The sequence below is a fragment of the Mixophyes fleayi genome, chromosome 1, assembly GCF_038048845.1.
Source record: "Mixophyes fleayi isolate aMixFle1 chromosome 1, aMixFle1.hap1, whole genome shotgun sequence".
Taxonomy (NCBI): Eukaryota; Metazoa; Chordata; class Amphibia; order Anura; family Limnodynastidae; genus Mixophyes; species Mixophyes fleayi.
In genome coordinates, this window is record NC_134402.1 from 229,387,077 (window position 1) to 229,400,787 (window position 13,711).

Sequence of the window (13,711 nt, forward strand, 5' to 3'; positions counted from 1 at the left end):
TAAGTGTTTACTACATAACCTGAACTGGATATTTCCTACAAAGGCTGCAGCAATTACAGTGAGAGTAAAGTGTGAGCAAAAGGTAAAAGCTCAATCAATGAAACATATGTTAATGGATTCTTAAATGCTAGATCCCTTAGAATGTATTCTTGCTCACTATATAAATACAGTCAGGTTGAGGATGCATTTTTGGTTAAGCAATAAAATCCAATGCCCACTGCCTTCACAATGGAATAGCAGCTTTTATTCAATCTTTTTAAAACAAGAAAACTAAGAGAAAGAAAGAAAACATTGGGGTCACCATTTGCAGCTGTTAGCCATGAGGTTGTCCTTGCCTGTTCTATGTGTTCTTTTACAAGGTTATTTCTCAGAATCTCTTTTCTTAATAGACCATGAAGAGATAATGATTCAGATCTTACTTATAAGGCGGAGGACTGTCCGCTCGACATTACAACAGGTCAAAACATAATTGCAAAAGCCATGTGTCTCCGGTTCTGTCTCTGTGGCCTGTTGATTGCTTTTATTATACCAAGTTGGTGCCAGGGACTGGAGGTTTCAGATGTTGGGATAAGGCTGTGTGGAAGAGATTTCATACGGACAGTTGTCATGTCATGTGGAGGATCACGGTGGAAGAGATACTCACCAGAGCCTGGGCAGGAGAGAATTAATCCTTATCGTAAGTAACCAGTGTATCCAGTATACACTATGTGTAGTTCACCAAACAGGTTACTGTTTGACATAAGAAAGAAAATAATTAGACTATGCCAGTGCATTTTGTCAGCAAACTACTCTGGAACTTCTTGGGTTTTATAGGGGCCCATGAAATATTATTTTTTAAAAAGTGTAAAGGTTAGACACGTGTATGATACGATTTTATGTGTTCACCTTTTGTTTAAATACATGCAATGATGTATTTCTCAGGTAATCTCTCAGGTACCATATAATTTTATTGTAGCTTGACCTGCCATACAAAACAATGTATTGATTTTGATATACAGTGTAGTTTGGTTTTGCAGGTAATGAGTGTGTAAGGCCTGGACTGGAAATTCTATCACTAAATCAGATTAGCTAGAAGGGCAATTGCTTTGTATATCCAGGGCCTGGTAGAGTTAACTGTTATAGAATTATAATAAAATTCAAATACTTATGTAAGAGACATTTACACAAAATATTATATGGGTATTTTAAACTGACTCCCCTCACCTTTCTGTAAATAAACATTATAAACATTCCATCTTTGGTTTAGAGTAAATATAGTTTATGTAAATATATTTATAGTACTAGCCGATGAATACTATGCCGTCTTAAATAAAGGCTTATATCTATACATGAAAAGCAATGTACAGTCTGAGTATTTAATTTTTAAAAGGTAACTCTATCCAAAGGGAAAAAACAATCCGCAGTTAGGGGCATATTTATTAAAGATCTTGTAAGGTATAGATTTTTTCTTGCCGTAATAACTTTTTGCTGCAATTTATTAGTAGCTTGTTAATTTGTGCAGGTCAGTAACTGCCCTAATGATACAGCAGTAAGAGTTACTTACAGGCCAGTCAGTGCTATAAGGATAAATAAATAATACCTAAATAAAAGCTTTAATTAAAATAAATAAATAAAAGCTTTTATATATATATATATATATATATATATATATATATATATATATATACATATATATATATATATATATACAAAAAAATATAGAGGTCTTTATATTATATGTTATTTAATATCTACCACTTCTCTCTCACAGAAAATTGCAATCTTTTTGGGAGAGTGGGGCAATAGACCTAATGATTTTATATGAATTGGTGGAGAAAAATAATATTTATTTGATAAATAAATATTTTTTCAATTGTAAATGCTTTCCTGAGATGGCGTTAGCAGAATACATATTGCAGCGGTACAAGTACTTCCATAATAATTGATAAATAGGCTTTCCATTGCCTTTGCCACCTGCAGTAACTGCTCAATATGTAAGGTAAAGAGAAAAAGTCCTGTTATCAGCAAAACACCAAGGGCTAGATTTACTAAGCTGCGGGTTTGAAAAAGTGGGGATGTTGCCTATAGCAACCAATCAGATTCTAGCTTTCATCTATTTAGTACTTTCTACAAAATTACAGCTAGAATCTGATTGGTTGCTATAGGCAACATCCCCACTTTTTCAAACCCGCAGCTTAGTAAATCTAGCCCCAAATGTTTCTAGCAAGGGCATTTCACACTTTGACAATGCATCCCATAGTTAGCAATCAAACCCAGAAGAAAGTTTATAAGGAAACAACTTTTTGTACCATGGATTTCAGCATGTGAATAGTAAACTATGGATCATTAACCTAAAGCTACGTTTAATCAATGATGTCACATTCTCAGTGCATGTCCCATTCCTTTTTCCAAACCTCTCCTGAGTTCAATAACAAATAAATTTGTGATCCGATGGGTCTCTCTTTAGATAGCGTTACCCTTTAAACATATGTGAGGTTATACTTTTGTTTTATGTTAATGTTCCAGAAGTATAAGTAACTGCTGTACACTTATTAAACGTGTATGTGCATTTGTGTGAGGATCATCAAAAATAGGTATAGGGTTCGAGGATATTTAGAATAAACTTACATTCCACGTCCCTTTCACCAGATCGGCTGGGATACCCAATAGGCGTAACGGCGCTGCACTGCGCTCTTCCCTCTCGGTCTATTTGAAACATGCTTAGCAGGTGTTGATGCCCCTTCCCTCTTCCTTTACTTGAAAGGGAAGTTCATGGGGCAGAGGCATTGAATCAGTAGCCCCAGCTGATTTGGTGAATGGAGCATGAAAGGTATTTGTTTTTCATTTTAAGTCATCAAACAATCCTTCAATCCTTTTAGTAAAAGAGATTGTGCATGCATTTTTTTTTGAAGTTTTTCCTAGTTTTTAGTACAATAACATGTGGCAGGAAAGAATGTCTGTGCTGCAAAGCTGACAATTTAATATGTACATATAAATGTGTATTTAATAAAATTGTGCGATTGGAATACAAGTGTTTTAACCAAAAGCATCAAATCAAATGTTAGTTTTCATTACTCTAACTGCACTAGTAAAAAGGAACATCGGATTGGTTGAGGTGACTAAAAGCATATCATTGCTCTTTGTATTATGTAATCACATAAGACCAAAATAACAAAAGATATAGCAATCTATCTATTTGGGAACTGCTGAGGTTGCTAGGATTTAGTCTTAATAGGAGAAAATAGTTCCGCTACCTTACTTTTTATTGCTATCATTGTAGGAGATTTTCTGGACTGGCTTAATAGAGTTTCCTTGGAGGATCCTGATCGCCTGAATGCAGTGTACTCAGAAAGGCATGGAGCTCCGAACCCTCCTTACCCTTCTATGCAAAAGAGTGACCCAACTATAGAACAGTTGCAGGGTGCCCTGTATGACCCACTTGTGGGTGAAGAACAGCAAGGTGTCAGTCTGCGGATGAAGAGAAGCACAGGGCCAGCTTTATCCTGCTGCCAGAGAGGCTGCACCAAGACTGAGCTTATGAAGTTCTGCTAATCATATATGTCTGAGCACATCAAGCACTATCATCACACATGTTTTAGATAGCGCCCTCTTCCTAGTTTCCTTCATGGAACTCTTATATAATCTTATATATTTTATAGAACATTTCAATTACAAAACTTTATTTATCCCTGACATATTGTACATGATGGTTGAAGTGATTTGATAACCTATACAGATAAATTGTCCCTTTGTCGCAGCACTGCATATACTATATATAGTCCAGAGCAGAAATAATTATTTAGCACCATAATGCATGAACAGTAGATCATTTAATGACTTAGGAATGTAAGGAATATGTCTTTTCACTAATGGTAACAATCTATATTGTCCTCCTATACAGTAGATATACATTAAAGTTCTTCTCTGTTTGCCTTTCATGAATAACACGCCAACAAATTAAGTAGCGCTGTACAATTTCCAAGAAATCCACAGACATAACATTTTAAATATAAAAACAAACCAATATGACACTGTGAGGTGGGCCCTTCTCATGACAGATTACAATATAAACTGTTTAAAAATTTGATGACAAAAAGATAATTTGCAAGCATTAGTATCATTTATTTAAAATGCCTTCTGGGGTAAAAAGCTCATTCTGAAGTCGCTTTTTAACATATTTACTTGTATGCAACAGTACCCAGCCAACGCCTCCATATTCCATTCATACAGTAGCCCCTACTCATGTACATTTTGGAAACCATTTTATGCATAGCTAAACTTCCACTACTGCAGATAAGGTAAAAAGTTAAAATTCTGGTTTTCCATTGTAATTAAGCATAATATGATCATCATCATCATCATCATTTATTTATATAGCGCCACTAATTCCGCAGCGCTGTACAGAAAACTCATGCACATCAGTCCCAGCCCCATTGGAGCTTACAGTCTAAATTCCCTAATATAGACACACACTCACACACAGACATAGACAGAGAGGGAGAGACTAGGGTCAATTTTGATAGCAGCCAATTAACCTACCAGTATGTTTTTTTTGGAGTGTGGGAGGAAACCGGAGCACCCGGAGGAAACCCACGCAAACACAGGGAGAACATACAAACTCCACACAGATAAGGCCATGGTCGGGAATCAAACTCATGACCCCAGTGCTGCAAGGCAGAAGTGCTAACCACTAGGCCACTGTGCTGCCCAATGCAGATTTATATATCTTTTCATGATTTTTCTCTTAATTTGATTTATTTATCTGTAAATGTACCAACTTCCTAAATGTAATAAAAAATGTTAGTATCTGTAATAAATTGTATTGTATTTGAATTAATTTTTTTGTCTAGTGTCAAGGCTGGATTAAGGCTTTGGGGGGCCTGGGGCACTAAAATTAGGGGGGCGTATAATCTAAAATTAAGGACATGGTGTCATCAGTCACAAAAAAGAAAGAGAAAAACTGTGTTATTCTTACCCTCAAATCTCTCTCATCACCTCCTCTATCTCTCTCCCATTGCCCCTCCATCTCACTACCATTGCTTCCTCCATCTCTTTCCCATTGCCACCTCTATCTCACCCTTTGCCCCCACCATATCTCTCCCTTTGCCCCCTCCATGTCTCAACCTTTGCACCCTCCATGTCTCTTTCATTGCAGACCCGTCCATGTCTCTCTCATTGTAGCCCCATCTATGTCTGTTATTGCTGCCTTTAGCTCTCATTGCAGTCCCTCCCATATAGTTCTCATTGTGGACCCTTTTCCTATAGTTCTTTTTACAGCCCCCTTATTGTTCTCTATACAGCACCCTCCCTATAGTCCAATTTCCAACCACTTTAACACAAACATTTAAAATTTTCTCATTAAATACTTGTTGATTTAGCCTAATTTATTGCTTATATTCATCATGAGAAGAATGTGACCCCCCCCCCCCCTTCCCCCTATGAAACATTGAGGCCCAAACTGAGCCACAATTAAAAGTATAGGATGAGACCTGAAGACTGCCAGCTCTGAGCTGGTGCACAATAATTATTTTTATGGAATAAAAGTGATTGTGCATTCCTCCACATGGCAAGGAACAAACCTAAAAATATGCTATCTACCATTTTATTTCATTTTAAAAAAGATGGCAAGATGAAATATATTTTTTTCTGTACTTAGCAAGTCCTCTTCTGTAAGCTTCTGCTCCTCCAAAAATGCCATTTTGCTTCATAAAAATATTGGAAGAAATCTAGGCACGCTTGCATATATCAAGAGTAATGGTGAGACAAAGGCTTATTCTGTGCAGCACAACTTTCAATTTTGTGCTTCATAAATTACTTGGTGACAAATGGTAATTTTGCAATTATTTTGCTCCTCTTTTGCTTGCAGCTCTCTGTTCTCTTTACCTTTCAAATTTTCCTTGTACATTCCTCTCTCAGCCATAATTTACCTCTTGCTCTCTCACGTACCCTACACTGGAATGACCTCCCTCGCTCCATCCGTCTCGCTCCCAATCTGTGCTCCTTCAAACGAGCACTTAAAACTCACCTGTTCCTTAAAGCCTACCAATCATCCACCTAACCCCTCACCTACTCTGCTTGCTCTTCCCTCTCTCTCCTGGTATCACCGCTCCCTCTCGTGTCTGTTTCGTCCACCCTCCCTTAGGATGTAAGCTCGTTTGAGCAGGGCACTTCTTCCCTCGTGTCTCCACACCTGTTCTTCTGCTCCGTCCTTACTCCATTTGTCTGTCCCGGAGTTTCTGAAGCATTGGTACTTTGTGTTTACTGTTCTGTACTGTTTAACCCTGTATGGTTTACTGTTTGTACTATGTACGGCGCTGCGGACACCTTGTGGCGCCTAACAAATAAATGATAATAATAATAATAATACCCTATTGCCTGTTCTCCAGCCCTACTTAATTCTCTTTTTTGCTTATATTCTTACCTATTGCTTGCTCTCCCTCCATACATCTAATTAATCATAATTTTCTAGTACATCTGCTCCTTCCTTGCCACTTTCCTTCATAAAATTGCAGTATTTAACCTTTGTGACAAGATTTATAGATCCTTCAGGACTTGCCAATGTCATGTTCAAAAAACTCAGTGGGCCTGAGTCGTTAAGGAGAGCAAAGCATAAAAAAGGAGTAACTTTGCACCTGGGCAAAACCATGTTGCATTGGAGGGGGAGGTAAATTTAAAATGTGGGGACAGATTTATATTTGGGGTAGGCCATGTCCTAGATCAACTTTAAATTTCAATGTAAAAATAAAGCTATCGAGTATTTGTGTGCTACTTGAAAAAACAGCCAGTATTTTCTTTATGTGCAAAATAATAAACTAATTTGTATCCTTTTGCATTGTCAACTTGTAGACAGCCACTGCAAAGGAGTACTCAGTTCATCAACCTATTCAATACAGTCTTTACATACACAGGGCAATACAATTGTGGGGACAGGTACAAGGGATAACAAATTATGCTTCAGTAAAATGCAGCCAAAAAAGTGACAGATCCTACAGTGCAGCTTTATAGTTGTTTCACAGGTGTGAAGTTCCAGCGATACAATCTTTGAATTCTACTGTTGACCATTCCACACTGTACATTTGCATTTTGTGAAATTTGTCGCCTATGAATAGAATGGTGACATGGAGAGTAAGTTCATTCTGCTTAGAACATTTTGCTTATCTCTAGTCACTAGGGAGTTTAACAGTCTCCCTAATCTTACTCCAAATCAAACCTCTTTGAGTAAGATTAACTTTCTCAGGTTGAAAAGGTTTGAAGAGGGAGAGAATGATAATATTAGGGGGAAATGATAATTATGAGTAGGAAAGTGGATGGGATAGGATTGGGGAGAGAAGGGGGTGAAAATTGGACTAAAATCACATCTATTACTTAAAGCTCTATTACCACTAAAAGTGGTGAACAGTCACCACCATAAATTACTGTGAAAGGGGGTGAGCAGGAGGACCAACCAGAATCAGCAATGTCTATGATTGCATCTTCTTATACCACTTTCAGATTGCTGCCCCTGCAATATCCCAGGATTTTTCCGAGTCAAAGAGCATCCCAGCTCAGAGACCCCGTTCACACTAGGGATGTGCACCGGCGACTTTTGAGGTCTCGTGTTTTGTGTTTTGGATCCGGATTTTCTCGATGTTTTGGGTTCGGATTTGTTTTGCAAAACACCTGCCGAAACGTTTTGGTTCGGATTTAAGGTTTTGGATTCGGATTTTTTTGGAAAAAAACTAAAAAGTGTAAAAAGCAAGTTTTTGGGCTTATTTTCACTCCTACGCTATTATTAACCTCAATAACATTCAATAACAATAATTTCCACTAATTTAAAGGCTTTTCTGAACACCTAACACCTCACAATAATTTTTTTTTTTTAGTACAAAACGTTGCAACGAGGTATCTTTCTGGACTGCGTAGAGGAGTGTTCCCCACAATACAATTAAAAACCCATCAACTGGTCTGAATTACACCCAAAAATAGTATCTGGACTGCGTAGAGGACTGGCCACTGGCCACCACAATATAATATATAGAAAACCTTCAACAGGTCAGAATTACACCCAAAAATAGTATCTGGACTGCGTAGAGTAGTGGGCACTGGGCACTAGGGATGTGCACCGGCGACTTTTGAGGTCTCGTGTTTTGTGTTTTGTGTTTTGGATCCGGATTTTCGTTATTTTTGAGGTTCGGATTTGTCTCGCAAAACACTTGACGAAAGGTCTCGGTTCGGATTTAAGGTTTTGGATTCGGATTTTTTTTGAAAAAAACATAAAAAGTTTAAAAATCAAGTTTTTGGGCTTATTTTCACTCCTAGGCTATTATTAACCTCAATAACATTCAATAACAAGCATTTCCACTAATTTACAGTGTATTCTGAACACCTCACAATATAGTTATTAGTCCAAAACGTTGCAACAAGGTATCTTTCTGGACTGCGTAGAGGAGTGGGTCACCACAATATATATTAAAAACCCTGAACTTTTATGATTCGCACCAATAAATGTACCTGGACTGCGTAGAGGAGTGGGTCACCACAATATATATTAAAAACCCTGAACTTTTATGAATCGCACCAATAAATGTACCTGGACTGCGTAGAGGAGTGGGTCACCACAATATATTAAAAACCCTGAACTTTTATGAATCGCACCAATAAATGTACCTGGACTGCGTAGAGGAGTGGGTCACCACAATATATATAATAAGAAAACCATCAACTTGTTTGATTCGCACCAATAAATGTACCTGGACTGCGTAGAGGAGTGGGTCACCACAATATATTAAAAACCCTGAACTTTTATGAATCGCACCAATAAATGTACCTGGACTGCGTAGAGGAGTGGGTCACCACAATATATATTAAAAACCCTGAACTTTTATGATTCGCACCAATAATTGTACCTGGACTGCGTAGAGGAGTGGGTCACCACAATATATTAAAAACCCTGAACTTTTATGATTCGCACCAATAATTGTACCTGGACTGCGTAGAGGAGTGGGTCACCACAATATATTAAAAACCCTGAACTTTTATGATTCGCACCAATAATTGTACCTGGACTGCGTAGAGGAGTGGGTCACCACAATATATTAAAAACCCTGAACTTTTATGATTCGCACCAATAATTGTACCTGGACTGCGTAGAGGAGTGGGTCACCACAATATATTAAAAACCCTGAACTTTTATGATTCGCACCAATAAATGTACCTGGACTGCGTAGAGGAGTGGGTCACCACAATATCTTAAAAACCCTGAACTTTTATGATTCGCACCAATAAATGTACCTGGACTGCGTAGAGGAGTGGGTCACCACAATATATTAAAAACCCTGAACTTTTATGAATCGCACCAATAAATGTACCTGGACTGCGTAGAGGAGTGGGTCACCACAATATATATTAAAAACCCTGAACTTTTATGATTCGCACCAATAATTGTACCTGGACTGCGTAGAGGAGTGGGTCACCACAATATATATTAAAAACCCTGAACTTTTATGATTCGCACCAATAAATGTACCTGGACTGCGTAGAGGAGTGGGCACTGGGCACCACAATAAAATATATAAAAAACCTTCAACAGATCTGCATTACACTACACATACGGCTGCTCCTCCATCCTCTCCATCATATACATGTTGGAGTTTTAGCGTGTGACAACCTCTTGTTTTTGATAATGTCAGTGCATTTTGAATATTTTTCAATTTGCCCCACACCACTGAATGTACTTTATCTATGATACGCAATACGCATCTATCTATCTTGACTGCGTAGTGTGGTGGCCCCGGTACACAATTTGGTACCGAGGCCACAATATAATTAAAAAATTGGGCATCAACTGTCACCGTTGTTTAATATCTGATACACCTAAATATGGACTGCACAGTGGAGTGGCCCCGGTAGTAAATTTGGTGCCGGGGCCACAATACCTCCTCCAACTTCCAAGTGTAGTGTTTATAAAGACAGACAGCGTCGAAGTGTTATTAGTTGACTTTCTTAACCCTAAAATTGTCCCTGTTGCAAATATTCGTGCAATGGACAGTTACTTTTTTATTGAAAAGACTCAAGCTTTCAAGTGTAGTGTTTATAAAATATAATACAGTAGTTTTAGAGCACGTCAATACCTCTTGTTTTAAATTATGACACGGCATTTTACTTTTGGTTTAATTTCTTGTATTTTTTTAAATTTGGTTTTACTTTTTGAACATGGCAAACGACTGTTGATTGGTCATATAATGCAAAAAAAAAAGGTCCAAGATGGAATTGTCCTTGGGCCCTCACACCCACCCTTATGTTGTTTAAATAGGACATGCACACTTTAACAAACCAATCATTTCAGCGACAGGGCCTACCAAACAACTTTGGCTGAAATGATTGGTTTGTTTGGGCCCCCACACCAAAAAAGCTATTCATCTCTCCCTGTACAGACTAAACAGGCTCTACTGAGGCAAGATGTCGCCCTCATCCTCAACCTCTGATTCCTCTCCCCCTACAGTGTGTACTTCCTCCTCATCACACATTATCAATTCGTCCCCGCTGGACTCCACAACCACAGGTCCCTATGTAGTATCTGGAGGGCAGTGCTGTACTTCATTGAGGAATTGATTATTCATTTTTATAAACATCATTTTTTCAACGTTGTGAGGAAGCAACCTCCTTCGCCGCTCACTGACCAGGTTCCCCGCTGCACTAAAAACTCTTTCCGAGTACACACTGGAGGGGGGACAACTCAGGTAAAATAGAGCCAGTTTGTACAGGGGCTTCCAAACTGCCTTTTTTTCCTGCCAGTAACAATATGGACTGTCTGACATGTCTACTTGGATGGTGTCAGCAAAGTAATCATCCACAATTTTTTCTATTGTGACAGCATCCAATGCAGCGAGAGTAGACATGTCTGCAATGGTTGGCAGGTCCTTCAGTCCGGACCAGATGTTATCAGCATCCCCGCCAGTGCCTCTTTTGGGAAAACTGAGCTTTTTCCTCGCAGCCATAGATGTGGAAGAAAATGAGGGTGGAGCTGTTGGCATGTCACGGTCCTCTTCAGAGGACAATCTCCTGACCAGCAGGTCTTTGCACCGCTGTAGACTTGTGTCCGCCGGAAACAGAGACACAACATACGCTTTAAACCGAGGATCGAGCACGGTGGCCAGAATGTATTCCTCTGACTTTAAAAGAGTGACCACCCTCGGATCCTGGCAAAGCGTACGAAGGGCTACATCCACAAGAGCTACATGCTTGGTGTAATCGCAATGGCTTACCAGCTCCTCCCTCACTTTCTCCAGCTGCTTCTGCAACAGCCTGATCAGGGGAATGACCTGACTCAAGCTGGCAGTGTCGGAACTGACTTCTCGTGTGGCAAGTTCAAATGGCTGCAGAACCTAGCACAACACGGAAATCAGTCTCCACTGCGCTTGACTGAGGCGCATCCCCACTCCTTTGCCTATGTCGTAGGTGGCTGTGTAGGCCTGAATGGCCTTTTGCTGCTCCTCCATCCTCTGCAGCATATAGAGGGTGGAGTTCCAGCGCGTCACAACCTCTTGTTTGAGGTGATGGCAGGGCAGGTTCATGCTTTTTTGATGTGCCTCTAGTCTGCGGTAGGCACTGGCTGAATGCCGAAAGTGTCCAGCAATTTTGCGCGCCACCGCAAGCATCTCCTGCACACCCCTGTCACTCTTGAGGTAATGCTGCACCACCAAATTAATGGTGTGGGCAAAACATGGGACGTGCTGGAAATTGCCCATATTTAATGCCCGCACAATGTTACTGGCATTGTCTGACACCACAAATCCCCATGAGAGTCTAAGTGGGGTAAGCCACTGGGAGATAATTTCCCTCATTTTCTGTAATATGTTGTCAGCGTTGTGCCTCTTATTAAAGCCTGTAATGCACAATGTTGCCTGCCTTTGCATGAGCAGCCATTTTGTAGATGCTGCTACTGATGCAGCTGTTGCTGTTGCTGCGGAAGGGGATGCATCTACCCAGTGGGCTGTCACAGTCATATAGTCCTTCGTTTGCCCAGAACCACTTGTCCACATGTCCGTGGTTAAGTGGACAGTGGGTACAACCGCATTTTTAAGAGCACTGAGGACACTTGATCGTACTTCTCTGTACATTTTTGGTATCGCCTGCCTAGTGAAGTGGAATCTCGAGGGGATTTGGTACCGGGGACACAATACCTCCATCAACCCTCTAAATCCCACTCCACTGATGGCGGACACCGGGCGCACGTCTAACACCAACATTGCAGTTACAGCCGCAGTTATACGCTTTGCAATAGGGTGACTACTATCGTATTTTGTGGTCATGGCAAACGACTGTTGGACGGTCAATTGTTTTGTGAAAGACTTAGCGGTCTTACGACTTCCCCTCTGGGAAGATGACTGACTAACAGCAGCAACAGCAGCAGTGGCAGTAGTAGGCGTACCGCTGCAGGATTCCTCGGATGAATCCCGTATTGAGGAGGACTCAGTCTGGCTGCTGACTTGGGCTGCAGGACTGAATCTGATGGAGATTGTGGAGGAAGTTGACGAGGAGGGTGTTGCTGGTGTGTATCCAACTGGACCACGGGATTTAGGTGTCCCTGTACCGATGAGGGTCCTAGCCCCAGTTCCTGAACTAACCACTGAACTATGAAGGTTATTCAGGTGACGTATAAGGGAGGATGTTCCTAGGTGGGCAAGATCCTTACCCCTGCTTATTTGAGCTTTACATAAGCTACATATGGCCATACATTGGTTGTCTGGATTTGGATAAAAATAACTCCAGACCGAAGAGGTGCATTTTTTGGTCTTCTGACCAGGCATGACGATGGGCTTTTTCATCCCATGGACATCAGCTTTTTCCCCCCCTGGTGCCTCATTTACAATAACCACATCACCATCCTCATCATCAAGTTCCTCCACAGCGCCAGCTACATCATCAATAGCCTCCTCCCGAGCCACCTCTTCCCGTACAGTGATGGGAAGGTCAGGCTTGACAACCACCAACACCCTTGGACTCGCCTTGTGGATTTGTGATAATTTCTCTTTAGAAGGCAGAGTTGTTTGCTGTTTTGTTGCTGACAGCATAACTCTCTTCAATTTTTTGTAGGGGGGGGGGAGGAGGAGGAGGGCTAAGATCCGTGGGTGAAGCTGAACCACTAGTCATGAACACGGGCCAGGGCCTAAGCCGTTCCTTGCCACTCTGTGTCGTAAATGGCATATTGGCAACTTTACGTTTCTCCTCAGATGATTTAAAGTTTCTCTTTTTGCTACTTTTTCTTAACTTGGGCTTTTTGGATTTTACATGCCCGGTACTACGAGATTGGGCATCGGGCTTGGAAGACGACGTTGATGGCATTTCATCGTCTATGTCATGACTAGTGGCAGCAGCTTCAGCATTAGGAGGAAGTGGGTCTTGATCTTTCCCTACTTTATCCTCCAAATTTTTGGTCTCCATTATATGTAGCACAAGATACTGCAGAATGTGTGAACTTGGTAATATTGCAGTACCAATGGACTTATACTGCTGTATTGGTTTTGCAAATTTGGTTATAATTATTATATATTTTTTTTTTTTTTTACATTTTTTATTTTTTTTTACTTTTTTTTAATTTTTAAAAAACTTGGGAATAGTGGGGAAAAAACTATGCCCTTAGAAGCACAGAGCACAGGACACAGCACCACTGGACTGAACAGGACACGGCACAGGACCCAGCAGCACTACGGAACTCAGCAGGACAGAGCACAGGACACAGCACCACTGGACT

General features: G+C 40.3%; 1 protein-coding gene across 1 annotated transcript; it reads left to right on the top strand.

Annotated features, from left to right (window-relative positions):
* Positions 1-428: 428 nt before the first annotated feature.
* INSL3 (insulin like 3) lies at positions 429-4,812 on the top strand. The gene is made up of 2 exons (XM_075206773.1): positions 429-676; positions 3,260-4,812. Exons 1-2 carry the CDS (start codon positions 481-483, stop codon positions 3,529-3,531), a joined length of 468 nt encoding a protein of 155 aa, XP_075062874.1. The 5' UTR covers positions 429-480; the 3' UTR covers positions 3,532-4,812.
* The last annotated feature ends 8,899 nt before the right edge of the window (positions 4,813-13,711 follow it).